The following is a 19919-nucleotide window of genomic DNA, read 5'->3' on the forward strand; positions in this document are numbered from 1 at the left end:
TACTGTGGTCTTATGCACCTAGCTTCTCTCACTTAGTATAATGTTCTCAAGCTTCCCCATGTTGTAGCATGTATCATTATTTCATTCTTTTATATGTCCGGTATTTTTTTCCAGGACATTTCTTGAAAAAAAGGAAAATGCTAAGTATATCCCAACAGAAACACTTGCTATTCTTGCAAAAACAAAAAATAAGGCAGGATTTTCAGTATAGAAATTTGGCTTGACAAATTAATATTAACATATTACTGAAAAAATGAGAAAGAAAATTAAAACCAATAATTAAGAACCGATGAATACAAAAAGCCAATGGAAGCATAAACATTGTCATCTGAACACAGAGATTTTTTTCCTTATAATCTTAGTGAAAATTAAGGTATATGTTGAATTGGCATATTATGATTTTTCATTTAATTTTTTACCATCCAGCAAACATTCTGTACTCCTGACTCGACACATGCCTCATCAGACAGAAAGACAAGAGTAAGAAGGAACACGGAGCTGCAGCTGAATTTAGAAAGTTAGAGGTGTTCTCAGAGCCACACGAGATGGACAGGAGATTCCTTCCAGTAGGCGAGAGAGCAGAGTGCAGACAACAGATGTGAGAAAGGTCCTCATAGCTGTCAAGTTCCAGCATCCTTGTGTTGAAGAAAGGGCGGTGCCAACGTGATTGCTGTGCAGACACAGTATAAAAGCACTGGACTTCTCCCCAACTGCTTGTCACGCTGACCTGCACCATCTCTCACTGTCTGTGGGGTTTCTGTCAACTAGTATCGGAGGGGAACAAACTTTTGGAGAATAACGTTTTATTGTGGTCATGCCAGAACCCACTAAGAAAGAGGGTAAGACTCATCCATAAATCTCTTTGTTGTACTTTTGAATACAGTATGCTCATTTGGGTATTTATTTTCAAACAAATACCCAGTTTCTTAAACAGACTATTAGATATAGAATCACTGTGATTTAAGGAAAAGATCCTTTACAGTACACAGACCAGAGGAAAAATATAGGAAGAGTATAACGAATTGAAAAATATCTGAGAAAGATGGCTTATGAAGGGATAGTGACTAAAATGATCAAATTATAATTTTATCATTCAGTTGAAAGGTATCCTCAAAGTGTAATTTAAGGATGTTAATTGCTCATGGTGAATATATTGCCTTCTCAAGCATATTTTCTCAGGCTCAATCACAAATTTTTCACCATGTATTTGCAATTTGTGGGTGGTGGGAGAAGCTTATAATGCTTTCTTAGTTAATAAATTTGATCAGATTTTAAAAAATAATTTGCAACAAATATCTCCAGATTTGCTATATCTTTTTTCATGGGAAGACATTTAAAATATACAGATATACAGATGCAGCTATTTTTTTATCAGTGCTTTTGGAGTTTCTTACTTATTATATTATTAAATTCTTGCATGCAAAGAAAATGAGGCAACTGGGTAAAAGAGAATGTCTTTGAATATCGCTGCTACATTATGTTCTTCAATGGTTTTTCTTATAGACATATTCTTAATATGTAGCCTTTTAAGGATAATTACACTGAAAATAGGATAAGATTCTTCATTAGAAGAAATGCTTCCTCTAATAAAGTTTCTCCCTTTTATAAAAAAAATCAATATTTATGAACTACTAATTAGTAACATAAATAAATTAGAATTAGAAATTACTAAAATGACTAATGAAAAACACAAATTAACAGCACAAGTACAGGAAGCTTAATTTTTAATGGAAATGTCTTTTTAAAATATTATTTCATTCATATTAGTCTTCATTAGTGCTTACCAAATCTTTATTTTTGACATCTTTTTTTTAAAAACACTGCTCATTTTATTTTATTTTGTTTTTCTAGTTTTTGCATTTTTTTCTTTTTTAATTTAAAATTTGAGTTAGTTAACATACAGTGCAGTATTGGTTTCAGGAGTTTATTTTTGACTTCTGCAAATAAAAGCAAAAAAAAAAAAAAAGATGAGCAGAAGCATAAAAATAGTATTCAGTATTTTCACTTTTAATTCTTAAAACTGCTTTTAGTCATTGTTTTGAAGAACCTTGAAAAAGATGCTAGACCTGGGGCCTAAAATTGAAATACTACCCAAATTATCAAAAGTCTTTGAAATATATTTTCTTTATGTAATTAAGTAACCAGTGTTGACAGGCTGTGGTGATCAGTTTACAGGTTGGCTTTACTTAGTGGTGGAGGCATTGATGGATGAAGTCTTCCACCCGAAATAACCACACCAAATGCATGCATTAATATGGGAACTTAATCCCAACTACCAGGCAGTGAGTCCAACCCCTGCTAAAGTGTCTTATTTGTAATGCAAATGATTTACATGTGTATTAAGTGTCCTTTTTATTTGATCTGTCACTTGACTAGCCTCTTCAAGGCTTATTTGGATGAAATGCATTCTATGTTTCCTGGCTAAGGACAGAATATTGTTTTAATTATCTTGCATTTAGTGGATAAATTTGCATGTGTTATTTTAATGCTCAATTGAAAATGACAAGCTGAAAAACTAATAAATAAGATGACAGACTGTAGAGCTTATAAAGCCAATCAAATTATGTTGGTTGCTAGATGTGATAAAGTTTTACTTTTGGTCTGGTTTTACAACTCAATCTGACCCACTCTGCTTTTAGAGACCATGAAATTTTAGAGCTACAAAAAGGAAGATCTATCTTTAACTTCAGCATTCCCCCCTCCCCCCAAATATTTATTTTTTTCTTTTTGAATAAATCAATACAGATGCCAAGGTCCCCATGATCTTCTTTTGCTATAAATGCACAGTTGATATTCTGTGTAAGAGTCCTCCCCTCCCCGCCCCCCCCCCCCCAGGACAGTAATTTTATACTCATAGATTCTGCGGTTAGTTTAAATTTGGATGGTGGGGAGTGGGGATAAAAAGAGGGTTACTGATGTATTTAAAATCCTTTAAGGAAGTACAGGGATTTTTTCCGTTTCCTTACCAGCAGAATGGGTTCTTAAAGGAACTGCACCTTACATAATTTTCCTGGTGAAATCATTGCACTTTCATATTATTTACATTAAAGAGTAAGATGTATGGCAATTCAGGAACTATTCTGGTCCTTGTACCTCCTCCTAACTTACTTCATTTTCCCTGGGGTTTGTTTTGTTCCATCCTCTTGGATCCCTCTGAAAGATAGCCTCAAGAATAAAACCTGCCACCAAACCAAGTCTTCAGAGTCACTTTAAACTATCTGCAGAAACACTTCCAAGGGACAGGTTCCTCCAGCTCCTATAAATCTTACATCTTCTCTCCACCTGGGAGAACCATGCCCAAGAAGGACATGACCACTTGCTGTGACTCTTGATAGGACACATGAGCCTAGGATCCAGGAGGATGCAGTAACTCCTCAAAAGAGGCTGAGTTTTCAGCATCTGAATGTGTAAAAGATATCTCTCTTAACTGCCTCCCAACCTACAGTGACCAAATTCTGGGAGCTTCATGTTGGGTCTTGGGAGAACTAAAATCTTCTAAGGAGGTGGAGGAAGGACAGGTGTAACTTTGGACTTCAAGGAGGAAGTCTAATGGAAGTAATTAGTCAACAGTTCTGATTTAGACTCTTGAAAACATTCTAGATGGCTCAGTAACCCCTTCTGGAGAAAGAAAGCATTACTTTTTTTTTAACTTTAGTTATTTATTTTGAGAGAGAGATAGAATGTGTGAGTTGGGGAATGGCAGAGGGACAAAGAGAGGTAAAATCCCAAGCAGGCTCTTCACTGTCAGCCCAGAGCCCTACATGGGGCTTGAACTCGCGAACCACGAGATCATGACCTGAGCTGAGATCAAGAGTTAGACACTTAACTGACTGAGCCATCCAGTTGCCCCAGGAAAACGTTATTTTTAAGGAGTAACCATTTCCTATTGCCCTCCTCTCCACCTTCATCAATTGTATATTTATTCATTAGACAACTATAGTATTTTTACTGTCAGTTCCAGATAAAAGGCCTATCTTTTGCTTGGGATTCATGCAGAACCTGAGGCCTAGTTATTCCAATCAAATGGTAACAGGATGTGGATGGAAGTTTCAGATTTGTGGGAATCTCTCAGAGTTTCTGATACATGTATTTATGCATCAACTATTAATTGAGCACTTACTGTAAGCTAGTCTCTGGGATTTCAGAGACATATACAACATGGTATCTATTCTAAAAGCCCTCATGATTAATTGCCTCTGAGCATTTAATGTGTAAAAGAATCACTTTTCACTGGAAATTTCTCTTTTCCTTCAAGGAGTGACTTTATCAACATGAAACTTGAAAATTTCTAATTAGAAATTAGAAAATACTTCTGTGGTAGAACCTCTAATATTTTAAAAATGCCATGAATGGCTTTTAAACCCATAAAATGATTTCATCAGAATTTTATCTCTATAGTATGTGATCATTAAAATCTGGTTCTTTAATATACTTAGATAATTGTTAACTATCAGAATCTACAGGACCTAGAAAAATTACCTGAGGCCTTAACACCAATTTCACTTTTTGTTATGTGATATACCAGGCCCTATTGTATTTCATGTACTTAACTCATAGGAAAAAGGCAAAAGTTCTCCTTGTTGCCTGGGTATGATTCAAAAAGCTTTGGGAAAGACACTATAGCTTTCTCACCTTCCATGTCAAATCTCTTCTTGAAAACTCAAACATGACAAAACATAGGTTCATTTATGGCCATAACTTTAAGGGACCATTCTGATAACTCCAGGAATCAAAGGTATGGCATTGTTGCTACAGACTCTTTTGTTATATCAACATACAGGATCTATCTATCAAAACTATCTTGACCTTTCTCAGTAGGAACGGATGGGAACGTGGTAAAGGAGAATAACTTTCTTTCAGTCCATAGAAGTTTTTCCTTTGCTTTATCTTTTTTTCTTGGTCCCTAGAGATTTCATCACATCTTAAAGTTCTGCCCAAATCTATCTGAATGTAGAGCAGGATTCATCACCTCTTGCTTATTTCTCAGCATCGCCCAAAGCTTAGTCATCATCAGAAAAGGTGCCCTGGTGATGGCCAACCTCCTCTCATATTTACTCCTTGACCTTCAGTTTCCACCTGCATGAGACTGGAAGGCCTATTTCAAACACCAAAATAAATTTGTTTTGGGAGAAGTCACCTTACATATAGAATATTACCTTTCATTCAAATTGGGGAAAAGTTAATTTGTAAGAAGTAAGGGAAAGAATGGGAGCAGAGGGAGGAGCTATTTTATCAAGGGCGACTATTTTCCTCCAAATCTGAAATGGTTCATTTAGGTCAAGTTGAAGATTTGGATGAGGAATGAAGAAGTTGTATAAATGAATGTCACGATATTTTTCCCCCTGACAAAACTTTGCCATTCTGTACAGGAGAGGAGTGGTGTAGATCTGAGCTCTCTGCTGTTGGAAGGAATACTCTGGGACAAATGCATGCACACCAGAGAAGCTTAATACTTGGCAAAATCATTCTTTTTCAGTAGCCTGCTTTTATGACTGTCCGGGCTGCACCTGTTAGGAAGATAAATAAAGGACTGGCCAATTCTTTCCTCTCAAGTGCCCTAAATATATCGCTTTAAAAAAACTTTGGAAAAAACAAGTTGTATCCTTGTTTCTCATCCAGTAAATCTGAAGAAGTCTTCTCCGGGTCTTTCAAAGTACAACAAAGTCAGCTGTAAGGGAGTTCCTGAAAATGAGCAAAGAAAAAGGCTGGGCTCTTCAGTGGGTCTGAGGGTCCCAAGTGAAAGTGAAAAGGAAAGCATTTGCAAGCCTCTGTTCCCTCAATGACTCCTTTTATTTTGGACCCAAGACATGGCCTTGAAACATTTTATTTTAGGCCCCTTATGGGCACACAATTCACACTTTCCTTATTTATAGCCCTTTCAAAGTATCCCCGAATCCTACATGAATGGTGAAGAAACCACCCTGGCTGAAGTCACTTTTAAGAAATGCACGGGCATAATAATAAATAAACAAGTGGTCTTTCTAAAAAACTTGAGCAAATATGAAAACAATGTTTTTGCCATACTTTTGTAAGTAAATATATCCCTTTTTAAAATTTTAGAGAGTTGTTGTGAAAGAAAATAAGTTCTGTGGTTTTTACAGCCCTAAAAAGCAAAAGCATTTTTGTTATTTTTGCAGAAATTTCTTATAATTATTTTCTTTACCATGTATTTGTAGGCTCTTTAGGCACACACGGAGAAGAATTTTTATTATTGTTAATAATTACTATTTTTATCTGCACTCCTCCTTAATTTGTCTTTGAAACCTATATTAAGAGACACAATATACTCTTGGCAGCCTGTGATTTCTGGTAATTCTAGATCTCATCTCTAGACACACTTGGGTGTGTTAGATAATAAAGAACAGAATTAAAGCCCTAGAAATAAAAATCAAAAATCAAAAAATCAAAACTCATTTTATGTGTGTACCTGAGGGGACACGGCCAGGTCTCCTTTCTTGGTTTTTATTCCATATCAGCTCTTGATAGGAACAGCTGTCTTTTCTGGAGTCCTTGTTGGTCCAGCCTGTTAAACCCAAGGAAAACCCAATAAATATGTGGAAAGGCAGTTACTGAATTACGGTGTTCCTAGTTGGGGTAATTATGAAGTAGTCATTGTTTATTCAAGAGCAGTTTCCGAAAATTTGAAAGCATAGTGATTAAGGAATATGAAACTGTGAAAAAGAAGACTTTATCAATGAATTTCCTGTAAGTATGCAAAGCGTCTCATAACCAGAGAGAACAGGGCTTCTGTCCCCACAGCTTTTTATAAAAACAGCCCCAAACCATCAAAGGGACAATATCATGTGCTCTACTTTGCGTGGCTAGGCCCAGTTTTAATTTATAAGAAGTACATTTGTTTTGGACAGCTACGCAGATAGACAGTAAGCCAAATTTCAGGATGTTCCCATTCGTGGGGCAGATTATTTATGGGTTTTCCATTTCTATATTATCGGCAGTGTATTATTTATGCATTTCCAGAGTAAAGTCTTAGATTCCTTCAGATTGGGGAGTGAAGTGGTCGATTTGGCAAACCAGGATCATTTCGTTACATGCTTATTTCTCTCTCTAAAAATGAGTTCATAAAAAGCTAACTGTAATCTGACTTCTATTATGCCTTTCAAGTCTGAAATCCACTTTGATAAGTCTTTTGCCCTTTTACGGTCCCTCAGGAATCTTTTTTATGGGCCAGTTTGGCACATCAATATAAGACCTAAAGTTATGTTTAATATGTCAGATGTTAGATCTTTACTTTTGTTTTATTCATTTTCTTTGACTTGTACTATAAATATTTGCAAGAACCTAGGCTAGAAAATGTTTTTCTTTTTCTCCAAAATCATCCAATTCTTCCTGTAAATAGTATCAAATCTCTTTTCAAACTCCTCAGAATTCTTTGCTTGTATCAGATATTACCTTCTGCATTTTATAAAATTTTATATATCTTGCAACAGAATGCTCTACTTGTAACTTAAAAATAATATATTTGTATAATTCTTTCTTTTCATTTCTCATTTTTTAAAGTTAGATGGATTTAGAATTATTCTGCATAGTATTTTGGCTTTTCCCTTATGCATATTAAGTCATAGTCATTATTAAACACAGTAACATAAACAAGGTATACTATTCATAGAACATTCTAGGCTGTTCAAGTTCCAGCTGTACCATGTATTGAGTTAGTTACACTTCATATGCTTCAGTTTCATCCTCTGTGAAATGTGAATAATAATAGTACCCGACCCATTAGGTCTTTGCAAGAAGGAAATAAGATAAGTAAAGTAAAAAGCTCAGAATAGGACCTACCATGTAAGAACTTAAGTATTTTCCTTCTAAAACAGCAAACTCAGAATCTGGCATAAGGTGTTAAATGCCTTACCCTTAACATAAACTTTGAGGGCATTTCCACCAACATGGAACAACCACTGTAAGGTACATAATAACCACTGCTCCTGTCCTTAATATTTATTTAATAACTATTGTTAATATTTATAATATCTTCCAAAGAAGTCGCTGTTATTATCATAGCCATCACTGCCACTGCCATGAGAATTTCCTTTTTTAACTTGGGGTAAATCATCTTAGTTTTCACCCACAGAAGCCCAGATAAAATAAGAGGTCTCTACTCCAGAGCCTATGTTGTGTTCCCACTGAAATATATCATGTCCACTTAGGGGTCTCCAGTTGTTAAACAGACGAAGATAACCAGTTGTTTCTCCACTGTTCCGTTGTGGGAGCATGGCCTTTCCCACTTAGTTGAAAGAGTCACCCTGTGCAGTTGAACATGTAACTATATCCGCCACCAACGGCTGAAAGGCTTGGGTTTGTGGAACATTAAGATTTCTCTCCCCACAGGGGTGCGTTTAGCAGGTGGGGTCTTCCAGGTCTGAGTATTTCTGAGATAGTCACATAAAGAACTCTCCATGACCACATATGGTTGTGATTGATTGAGTGCCACTGTGTTTACTGCTGTGGAATTTTATTTTTATGACCCCACCTGGCATCAGGCCTGTCCTTCCTCTATTTTTAAAAAGTCACCCAATCGGAGGCCCAGCAATGCGTTGGGGCAAGGCCTTTAAGGGATTTATCTGATAACCATATAACCACATAAGAGTGCTGTGATTGTGGTGATGGTCTGCCCAGGAACAGACCCCCGGGAGAGGCAGAATAAGGAACTAAAAGGGGAAATTGTTAACAATTTGAATCACTTTTGCAATAATTTCCTTGTGACCTGTGCTAAATTTTTAAACTTTTTCAATTTGAGTAAAGATTTTCCCACACCACCTCCACCCCATCTATGCCACTCAACCCCCGTTTGACTCTTACTTCAAATATGGTAAGAATCACGCTAAAGAAACAAGTCATCAGATCTTAGCAAAAGGCTTCATTTTTTTTTATATATACATGAAATTTATTGACAAATTGGTTTCCATACGAGACCCAGTGCTCATCCCAAAAGGTGCCCTCCTCAATACCCATCACCCACCCTCTCCTCCCTCCCACCCCCCATCAACCCTCAGTTTGTTCTCAGTTTTTAACAGTCTCTTATGCTTTGGCTGTCTCCCACTCTAACCTCTTTTTTTTTTTTTTTCCTTCCCCTCCCCCATGGGTTCCTGTTAAGTTTCTCAGGATCCACATAAGAGTGAAACCATATGGTATCTGTCTTTCTCTGTATGTCTTACTTCACTTAGCATCACACTCTCCAGTTCCATCCACGTTGCTACAAAAGGCCGTATTTCATTTTTTCTCATTGCCACGTAGTACTCCATTGTGTATATAAACCACAATTTCTTTAGAGAAGATGGCGGCTTAGGAGGACGCTGGGCTAAAAGGCTTCATTTTAATCCAGCCCCATGTTAACAGTGAGAAGCTATTTGTTGCTGTGCAATTCTAACCCTATTTCAATTCTTTTCCTGTGTGGAATGACATTCCGAAGTTGAAACATGCATAATTAGAAAGACATAAGACCAACCTGACTGGAGGTTGGGGTGGGGGTGGGGGGCACCTGGCTGTCTCAGTCGGAACAGCTGCCAACTGTTGACTTCAGGGTTGTGGGTTCAAGCCCCACATTGTGTGTAGAGATTACTTAAAAATAAAATCTTATAAAAAATAACAATTCTACAAGGAAAGGGGGAAAAATCCTGTGGGTTCAGGGAAATCGCATCAAGCTGAATAATGAGTCATTGAAAATTTGCATACCTGATGCACAAGTAGACTTCATGTATTCAGAACCTTAGAATACAGTTTTTGGCAATATTTAGCCACAGTAAATGAATATGGATTTAATTGACTGAAGCATTCTGAATAGCTGGTCTCCTTGGAATCTCAGAGTTTATTTTGTTCTCAAACCGTATTATTTCAACCAATTTGGATAGAAACATGCCTTCAATGTAACATTTTACTCCTTGCTTTTTTTTTTTTATTTTTATTTATTTTGAAAGAGAGAGTGTGCATGCATGCATGCATGCACAGGGTAGGGGCAGAGAAGAGAGAGAATCCCAAGCAGGCTCTGTGCTGCTAGCTCACAGAAATGTGAGATCATGACCTGAGCCGAAATCAAGAGTCAGATGCTTAACCAACTGAGCCACTCAGGTGCCCCTACTTCTTACTTTTAAAAACAAAGTACAAGGGTGCCTGGGTGGCTCAGGTGATTGTCCGACTCTTGATTTAGTCTAGGTCATGATCTCATGGTTCATGAGTTCGAGCTCCACATCAGGCTCTGTGCTGACAGCCAGGGCCTCCTTGAAATTCTCCCTTTCTCTCTGCCCCTCCCCTGCTCTCATTCTCTCTGTCTCTCTTAAAAATAAATAAATAAATTAATTAATTAAAAAAAACAAAGTACAGTGGAAATAACTTTGTCTTAAATTATAAATGTCAGTTATTGTGCCACGTGACGCCTTGAAAGCCCAAATTATTTGCTTTTGTATTAATTAGAATCATATTATTTGCATTTTGAATGCAATTTTCCATAGCTCTCCTGTTTCATCCCTTGCTAGAAGTCCACTATCTTCTTTTATTACTCTTGTCAGGCAGTATTTTAAGCTGTCCGCCTCTCTTTTCTGCGGACCCCAGGGGGATTCTGGAATCCCCCTGAGTGGGGCTACACTGTGGAGTGTCCACAAGGCACCTAGGGCATCACGTTTAAGGAGGCACGCACTCTCAGAGTCATGCAAGGGTCGAGTTGGCACTTGTGAGTGAGTGCCTCCTTAAATCCCACCCCTGGCCTGCCTCACCAGAGTCCCAATTCCCAGGCTTGTTAAGGACCTGGGTGGGCTCTCTTGTGAATCAAGCACTTAGGCTTTTAGTGCCCAGGGCTTGAGAAGCTTGAAACAAATCCATTTTGCTCTTTGGACACCCTTTTAAATTGACTGGTCAGCAGCTGTTCTCTGGATAAGTGAGGTTGCTAGATAGCTGAATTCTGAATAGGGGAGGTATTACCAGACAGTATTTTGTCTCTATTATTGTCTCCATTATTGTACACATAGGAAAATAAGTTATATTTAAGCCCACCAAACCAATTTATAGTTTTTATTTTGACTGCTTCATTCATTTAATTCATCAAGGCTACAGATTTTTCCTGAATGAGGCATATGACATAAGTTTATTTTTTTAAGTGTCCACACACAAAGTAATTTTTTAAGAAGATTTATCATAAATTCTAAATGTTTCTCAAACTTTGTGGTCTCAGATACATTGGCACTTAATAACTATTGAGAAACTAAAAAGCCTACACACGTTATATCTATCAATATATACTGTATTAGAAATTAAAACTGATAAATTTTTAAGAGATAAAAATACACAGCACATGTTCTATTAGTTGTCAGAGAGTTGATGTCATCACACATTATATATCCTTTGCATATTTGTGAGAGAATATGAATGAAAAAGGCAAATAATGTCTTAGTATTATTATGAAAATAGTTGTGACCTTGTGGACTCCCCAGAAATGTCTCAGTTGCTCTCAAGGATCCCAGATCATACTCTAAGAATCACTATTATAAACCAATAAAGAATTGCCTCTAAAAAATGTCTAATCCCAAATCCCTAAATCCCAAGGTATAAGATATCCACACCCACAGCCTATAATGAATATAATAGGGAACAAATTAAGCATCTAACTGTAAAAACGTTAAACATTAATTTATTTCTCAAACCTAGATTCTGATGCCTAAGGAACATGGCCAGTACAAAAGGCATCGTCATTGTGTTTGCTGATAGTTTTGGTGACAGTTATAATTCATATAATTAAAACTTCTCTAAGTATTATGAACACCTCCATACAAATAATATTTTATACTAAAGCAGTTTCCATTGTGCTGGGCATAGGCTGCAACATGCACACAGTGTCAGATCCCACTGTCACCAGGGGATATACCTGACAATGTTTATATATTTAATCTGGGAAGAAAGATAATTTGCTATACTACCAAACATGACAAAACAGAAGTCGGCCAGATAAAGCCTCATTCACCACGATGCTTACAATATATAAAGCATTCACATATTTTATTTCAAACCAAGAATGTGACTTTGAGAATACATAATGAGGAACAACATAACAATTTTCTCCCGCACAGAAAATTACCAAAGGATGGTTTTAGCACAATTATTTTATCCAAAAAAGTGACAAAAGGAAAGCCACAAAAAAAGACCTGTAATTCTACCACTCGATGATAACATAACAAGTGTTATTACATGTTCTTCCTGTCTTTTCTATGCCTCTGCAACATATTCATAGGATGTAATTGTGTTCTCCATGCTATCAAAAGGCTAAATTAAACTGCACCTGAGAGCCCATAAAACATTTTTAAAGAAGCCAAACAATGTATTATCTGAGTCAGTGAGCCCATGGGAAGGAGAGAGCTGGGATGTTTATATCATTTTGGTGTAGAGACACATACATAGAGAGAGGCAGGTCAGTTAATGCCTCCTAAGACCTGAGTTGGTTTTTTCCCCCCTTTAATTTACTGACCATGGAACCCTTGATTGTAGAAAACAGGAATGGATTGCATCGGAGAAAGCAGACCATTTATGGAGCTTCTGGGTTCCTGGTCTTTCAGCAGACCCCAGAGGCCACATACGGGCTGTGTGTTTAGCAGCTGCCACCAGTGCCCGTCAGTTAGAGTGCCCTGGCACTCGCTGTGCAGACATGCCATTGGTGGCATACCTGTGCTTCTTACAGTAGGTGGTCATAGGAAAAATCCACCATAAATAGATCAAGCCCTTTGAAAACGCTTCAGTGTTGCAGAGGGAGGGTAAGTCTATATCTGTGAACTAGAAAGGATCAAAGAACAGCCGTCCTTGCCTAAGGAAGCACGAGGTAACTTTAGTTGCTGGTTCAGAATCTAATTAATTTTTATGTTGTCCACAAAAACATTTTGGGGTGCCTGGGTGGCTCAGTCGGTTAAGTGTCCGACTTCGGTTCAAGTCACGATCTCACAGCTCATGGGTTTGAGCCCCACGTAGAGCTGTGTGCTGACAGCTCAGAACCTGGAGCCTGCTTTGCATCCTATGTCTCCCTCTGCCCCTCCCCTGCTCATGCTCTGTCTCTTGCTCCTTCAAAGGTGAATAAACATTAAATATATATATATATTTATACATACATATATATATACACATATATATTTATAAATATATATATTATATTTCCTTGGACTTATTACTTTCTGGGTTTCCAAGTTTCTTCCTTTTATTAAAAAAAAAGTTACATCCCTTGTATATCCTTTACTCCATCCTGTCTGTATGTTTCCTAATCAAGACAACGGGGGAGGATGAAAGAGATGGACAAAAATCCTACTTTATTCACCTGGCAGAAAAGTTCTGAAAAATTTGCCTTTTGGTTTTTGAATTAGCAGAAGTAGAGCAGGGCCTCACTTCAATAAATAACCTTTCCTCCAAATCTAAAGATTTGGAGAGTTTCCCAAGGCCAAGTGCCTCCTGACAGTTAGGATAGGGCTAAGCTAGTTGACCGTGGAGTTAGCATGGCTGATTGAGGGTTATGTGCTAAGAAATGCAACCCAGATTTTGAGAGGGGGAATTCCTTAGAAAGGCCAAGGTTGTACCAGCGCTGAGGGCCAAAACTCTGGCCTAATTGCTCTCCTGCCCTTGTTAAGAAATGATGGGGTTGGGTGAATGCCTCACAGCATCCAGCCAGCAGAAGGGTCGCCAATGGGAGACATAGTGTTCCCTGTGGGTAGTGCAGATGAAGAAAGCTGCCCTTGGAGTGCCAGCGGACGGTTCTTGATTTCTTGGCAGCGAGGAGAAGGGGCTTTTGTGCCGTACTGAACAGGCTGCTAATCAACTATATTTATAGAGCACCTGCTGTGCAGAATTTGAAAAGGAGGAGGAGACAGGCCTTGTCCTCAAGAAGCTTGTGATCAAAGAGAGAGGAAAAGTGCCCATGTATGGTAACCCCTTACATTCACAATCACATTTGAAATGGGACAGAATTAGGTGATATTTAGGACACAGTCTGAGACTTCTTACTCAAAGTGTGGGTTGTGGACTGACAGCATCAGTATCAGCTGGGAGCCTGTTAGAAATGCAGAAACTTGAAGCCTGCCACTGACCCCCAGAATCAGAATCTGCACTTGACCAAATCCCCAGGTGATTCATATCCACACAGCAATTTCAGAAGCACCAGACAGACTGTAGAGGTGTTGAGTCTCAAATGTTCTGAGAGAGCAAAGCCACTTGGTTTGGTCACTAACTTGATAGAAAAGGGTAGTTCCTTTACCTGTGAGCTTCTTAAACACTGGCACCTCATCTTTGCCTCTCTTATAAATGCCTACTCTTGTGAGATTTATGTTGGATTTATGCTTAATGAGTTCTGGTTGGGTGGGCCTTTCTTCCTATGGTCCCCATTCAGTGAGTACCATGGAAATTGTTGTGAATGAGTGATTGTTATAAAGGCAGCTAATGAATCTGGGGAACATGCAAATGGCTTTTAGAGGGGTGGGCAAACCTGGGCACCACAGAACCTGTCAGTGACAAAATATGACTTGGAGTAAGAGAGATGCATTAGCAGCTCTTTTAAGGCAAAGGAGATACCTCAGGTCCTGAGACTCACCTGCAACTATGCATTTCAAGTCCAATTCCTTTGCTGCTTGACCTTCACTACACCCGGTTCTCCATTTCTCTAGGTTTAGGACAGCAGGAATTCTTTGTTTCAAAGGCTTGGAAAACTATGGAGGGTTCATCTTTTCATCCTTTCTGTCCTACCAAGATTGATTGACTGATTGGTCAATGTATCTACATTAAACAAACTCTACAATGTATGTAATTTTCATCAAAATCAATTATTATTACCATTGCACAGTAGAAGAGCATGGTCCCTACAACCTCTGCTCAGTTCCCAGATGCTTCCTCAGCCCCCACCCCAATTCCAAACATGTTCTGACATGATGCAGCCATAGACCTAGAAATAAGGCAAATCCCTAGCAAGTGGCATGTGTGGAAAGGCATGAGTGTCATTCTCACAGTTGTGTCAGAGTAAAATTATGACAATAATGATGATAGCCACAAAAAGAGAGATTGCATATATGGTATTTACCCCTGTAGGAATTCATCTGTTTCTGTCAATAACTCTTAAGATAGGTTATGCTATTATTTCTATTGCATAGATGAGGAAACTGAGGCATATTCCACTCCTACAGAAAGGACAGCATCCATATGAGGTTATGTGGCCATAACAATAAGGCCAGTCAATTCACTAGGAAAAATGCAGTAATATTTCTGAAAAGTCCATCAATCCACTTCTGCCTCCACAAGTCTGAGCAGCTGAGAAGGGAAGTGCAGCCCCATCTTGGGGAGCCCAGGGTCTGAGTCAGGCAGACCTGACTGCACCTGGTGGGGCAGAGCTTGCCTCCATCCTTCATGGGCTGTAGGACCTTGCCTCAGTTGCCATCTGCAAAATGGGGATAATTAAAGTACTGATTTCAGGGTCACCTGGGTGACTTAGTTGGTTAAGCATCCAACTCTTGATTTCATTCATGATCTCATGGTTTGTGAGTTTGAACTCCATGTCAGGCTCTGCACTGGCAGTGCAGAGCCTCCTTGGGATTCTCTTTCTCCCTCTCTCTCTGCCCTTCCCCTGCTCATGCTCTTTCTCTCTCTCTATAAATAAATAAATAAATAAATAAACTTAAAAAATATTTTTTTTAAAAAAGTACTGATTTGATAGAGTTGTAAAGATTAAAAGAATTAATATACACTATGTCCTTCATGCAGTTGGTGCCTGTAAGTGGTTGTTATTTACTTATTCCTCCAATGGCTATATAGTAACAGGGTTTCTATGATTTTAAGAAGGAAAAGTTCTGGCTCTACCTCCATGCCAGACAGGCATGCATTTTCCTACTTCCATTTCCTGAAAACATCCTAAAAAATATCAGTATTAATATCCTATAATATTTCTATAGTTCTCTAGTATGATATAGTCGGTTGTTAATGACTGAAATTCTGTGGATTTGTTGGAAGTTGAACTAAGCCTTTTAAATTCTCATTTTGTTTCGATCTTGGGGCTTTTACATAGAGCACTGGGGCCACAGACACAATGGAAATGGACAATTCACATTCAGAATACATTTACGGTTTCAGTGTCCAAGATAATTCTCCTTTATTTATTTGTTTAGAATTCACCCTTGGCCTTACTTCCAAATCAGGATTTTGAGTAATCACAGCTTCCCTTACAAAAATTGGCCTTTGTTTAGCATGGTCAATGTGATAACCAATGAAGCCCTTCGAATTCTTTTTTGTCAATTCACTATGCATTTAATGTATTTCCAACAATAAAATGAAGTCCCAGAGAGGTGGGAAAGGAATGAAAAAAGTCTCTGTTCTTGTTCAGTCGGGAGGGAAAAGAAACACATATATACTGAGATAAATGGAAAATAGTTAAAAAATAATTAGTGAATAAAGAGTGTATTATCATGTGGTCCAGAATGCAAAGAGAATAAGGGAGGGGAGAAGAAGGGAATAATTAGCTCTGGGAATCTTAAGAGAAATGTCAAGATAGAAAAAGATTGACAAAATAATGATGGTATAGTTGTAAATTATAGAGCTCTACCTATAGGCAGGAACTGTGCTTGCAGTTTGCATAGATAACCACCTTATTATTGTTATTTCACAGATGAGGACACCAAAATTGACAGAGATTAAGGAATTGTCCCAGATTACACAACTAATAAGGCGTAGAGTCAGGATTTGAACCAAGGTCTACCTGATAAAATCACATGCAGAGAATAATCAAAGGTCTGTCGGGGAGAAGACCATCATCGTCTTCTTGGTGGCAGACAGGTCAGAAGTTGAAACGAGAAACCAGCTCTAGAACAGAGGGGTCACCGGGGTGCACTTAAAAAGAGGGAGGGAGGAAGTGTCCACTGGCAATGGCTTTGAATATGAACTTGAAGAGTGTAGACCTCACTAAAGAGATAACCGAGACCCTCTAGAGAGAATAACAGGATGAAACACAGTTGTGTCATTAAGTAATCCCTGCAGCTATGGAAAAAGAGACCAGAGGACAGAGAAATTTGTCTGCAGGGAGAGCCAGGAAGATGTTCTTGGGCATTGGGTGACAATGACCCTGTCCAAAAGATAGTGTGCCAAAGAAGTTGGGCTCTTGCTCTGAGTATTCTGATATCCGTGTGCTGCAACAACTCATGCAAAGCCAAGAGGTCAAACATTAGATTTCCATCTGCACTCAGATCTCTGAAAATAAAAGGCTTTTACCAAGGGTTTTGTCTTCTAGCTAACACTGGCACCACAGATCCTTTCCATGATGTGGTGAAGAAACTAAAGCATGTCCCTTGATGCCATCTAAAGGACACTTGTTATATCTTCAAACTACACTGTATCCTGCCATGTTAGCTTCTGCTATAAGCGTATATGCTTATCTCTTTTGGTTTTATATTTTTCTCTCTCTTTAGTAAATGATAATATATTTACTTATGGTCATTTGAATGAAAATAGTTATTTTTTTAAATTTAAGTTTATGCCCAACACAAAAAAATTAGTGATGAAAAAAGATATCAATGCATCCTAACAGCCTGTGTTGCTCCTTTCTGATTTTTTTGAGGTGTAGTTCATTCTTGATACACTCATTCCAGCCTGTCTAGACTGCATATAGTGATGACTATTAGACCAAACTGGGTTTTAAAAAAATTTTTTTGTTGTTGCTTTTTTAAGAAAAAGACTTTAATTTTAAGTAATCTCTACTTACTTAAGGTGGGGCTCGAACTCACCTCCTGGAAATCTATAGAATTCCATTTAGTCCTCCTGGAAATCTATAGAATTCCATTTAGATCCTTACCTCACACCATATACCAAAAGGCTGTGTGTCTTGGTCACAGGTTGATGCTTTTCCTGCTCTGTCCCTCTTGTCAGTGCAGGTGATTAACTGCCTGGAGTTGAGCACAGCCTGGGGCTGTGGAAAGTAGCTTTTCTCTCGGAGAAGTGAGACTAATACTTCCATTATTCTTTTCATTTCTAGAAAATGAAGTGCCTGCCCCAGCCCCAGCTCCAGCCCCAGCCCCACCCCCAGGTGAGTAAAAACACTACTTCACACGTCTGGGCTGCAAATACAGAACCTCCATCCCAGCATGATCTGGCCTCCATTGAAACTGTGAGTTTTAATCTAACTCCTCCAGAGAAATTGGATGACCACAGTTGTAACAGGCTTATAATAATAATGATAATAATAATGATATAAAAAATAATATATTGTGTTTGTATAGTCCTCTCACATTAATCTGATTTGGATGGCACATCATACACTTACGGAGACCCTTCTAGTTATGCCAAAGTTGTTGTCATGTGCACGTTTTAGTGTTGTGGAGCCTGGGCCTCTGAGGGGATGAAGGATTTGCAGAGCTTTTTCACATATAGCTAAAGCCAAACAAAGCCCACTTCTTTCTTGTGAACTACGTCACCATCAACTCCTCAAGAAACAGTTTCCAGGACAGTTCGGTGGCCTCTGAGGCTCAACGCCTCCACTTCATAGTACCCTGTTGTCCCCCTGGTGACAACAAAAAAAAAAACAGGAATAAAGAGTTCCAGCAAGGGGCATCTGGGTGGCTCAGTTGGTTAAACATCCAGCTTCAGCTCAGGTCATGATCTGGTGGTTCATGAGTTCAAGCCCAGCGTTGGGCTCTGTGCTGACAGCTCAGAGCCTGGAGCCTGTTTCAGATTCCATGTCTTCCTCTCTCTCTCTGCCCCTCCCCTGCTCACACTCTCTCTCTCTCAAGAATAAATAAACATAAAAAAAAAAGAGTTCCAGTGAACCCCTTGGCAGGTAGATGGGATGCCCAGCAACAGTGGGCATTACTATTTCACACAACAGGTGGAGCCTGCTTTTACGTTCACATAGACCTAAGGAAAAGAACAATATTGGAACTCTAAGAAGAAAACATTATATTGAATTCAGTTTGCTTACAACCACATAGAAAATAAAATACAGCCTGGAGAACCACCAAATATAATACAACCACTAAATTGAAACACGAAGAAATACTGTGAGAATCTCACAAGGCAGAAAGTGATTTAATGCAGGTTTCTTGAATTGACAATGTGGTGTGAAGTCAAGGGGTGAGAAGTCACTGTAGACCAACCCTGTCTAGGTGAAAGCAGAAACTGAAAAGGCCTCAGTTGCTGGTGATTTTTTTGCATGGAAATTTGAAAGGTGATTATGAAGCTCTTCCATCTGGAGATCATTTTCAGGAAGCCACTTTGAGAAATTTGACTGCCCATAGGAGCCCCTTTGCCCGGCTAAGAATACAAGATTCACACACTCAAAACCCTTAACCAGTGTAGAAGAATATTGCCATGTGTCAAAATGAATGAACGAAGCTCAGTGCCACGTGAGTTCAAATAGGGACGATCTCAATTTAGTTTTCTTTTAGCCAGTATAGATGTGTGACATTCTTCTTAGGATCTTCTTCTTTGGTGTGTTTTCTCCTTGCACATACAAATTTATTTTTGCCAATATTGAGTACACTGAAAACCTACAGGCCATTGAAGACATAACTTCTCCCTTCTGTTCTTCAGATCTGTTGAGGTCACTGGGCTGCTCTAAAGTTCCCCTTATTATGGCATAGGCATATTTCATATTCATCACACAATACTGACTTCCTGTTGCTAAAGCAAGTCTCCTCCCAAACTGTTAAAGTAGTTATTAGTTAACTAAGATTCAGACCTCTACTTCACCCATCCAGAAAGAAAAAAGAATCCATGCTTAAAATAATTCTTTTCTCACATATATCACAAGTCAGACATATTTGCAAATATCTAAACTCATATAATTCTGGATGGAGAGAAGAAAGCTAGATGGTTTGCCTCAGCTGATGAAATTGGATGTTACTGCTCTCATGTTGCATTGATTATTGCCTCTCCATTCAACCTAGAAAATTAGTATATGCACCAAAATATTTGCT

General features: G+C 38.4%; 1 protein-coding gene across 9 annotated transcripts in view; it reads left to right on the forward strand.

Annotated features, from left to right (window-relative positions):
• Window positions 1–695: 695 nt before the first annotated feature.
• Window positions 696–19919, forward strand: part of MYBPC1 (myosin binding protein C1) — an 86910-nt gene continuing 67686 nt past the window's right edge. For all 9 annotated transcript variants that reach the window (XM_045062233.1, XM_023257370.2, XM_045062229.1 and 6 more), the window contains exons 1-2: window positions 696–839; window positions 17981–18031. In XM_045062233.1, the coding sequence (XP_044918168.1) occupies window positions 815–839; window positions 17981–18031 (76 nt within the window). In that variant the 5' untranslated portion in view covers window positions 696–814. The remainder of the gene's footprint in view (window positions 840–17980; window positions 18032–19919) is intronic.

The sequence above is a fragment of the Felis catus genome, chromosome B4, assembly GCF_018350175.1.
Source record: "Felis catus isolate Fca126 chromosome B4, F.catus_Fca126_mat1.0, whole genome shotgun sequence".
NCBI classification, from domain to species: Eukaryota; Metazoa; Chordata; class Mammalia; order Carnivora; family Felidae; genus Felis; species Felis catus.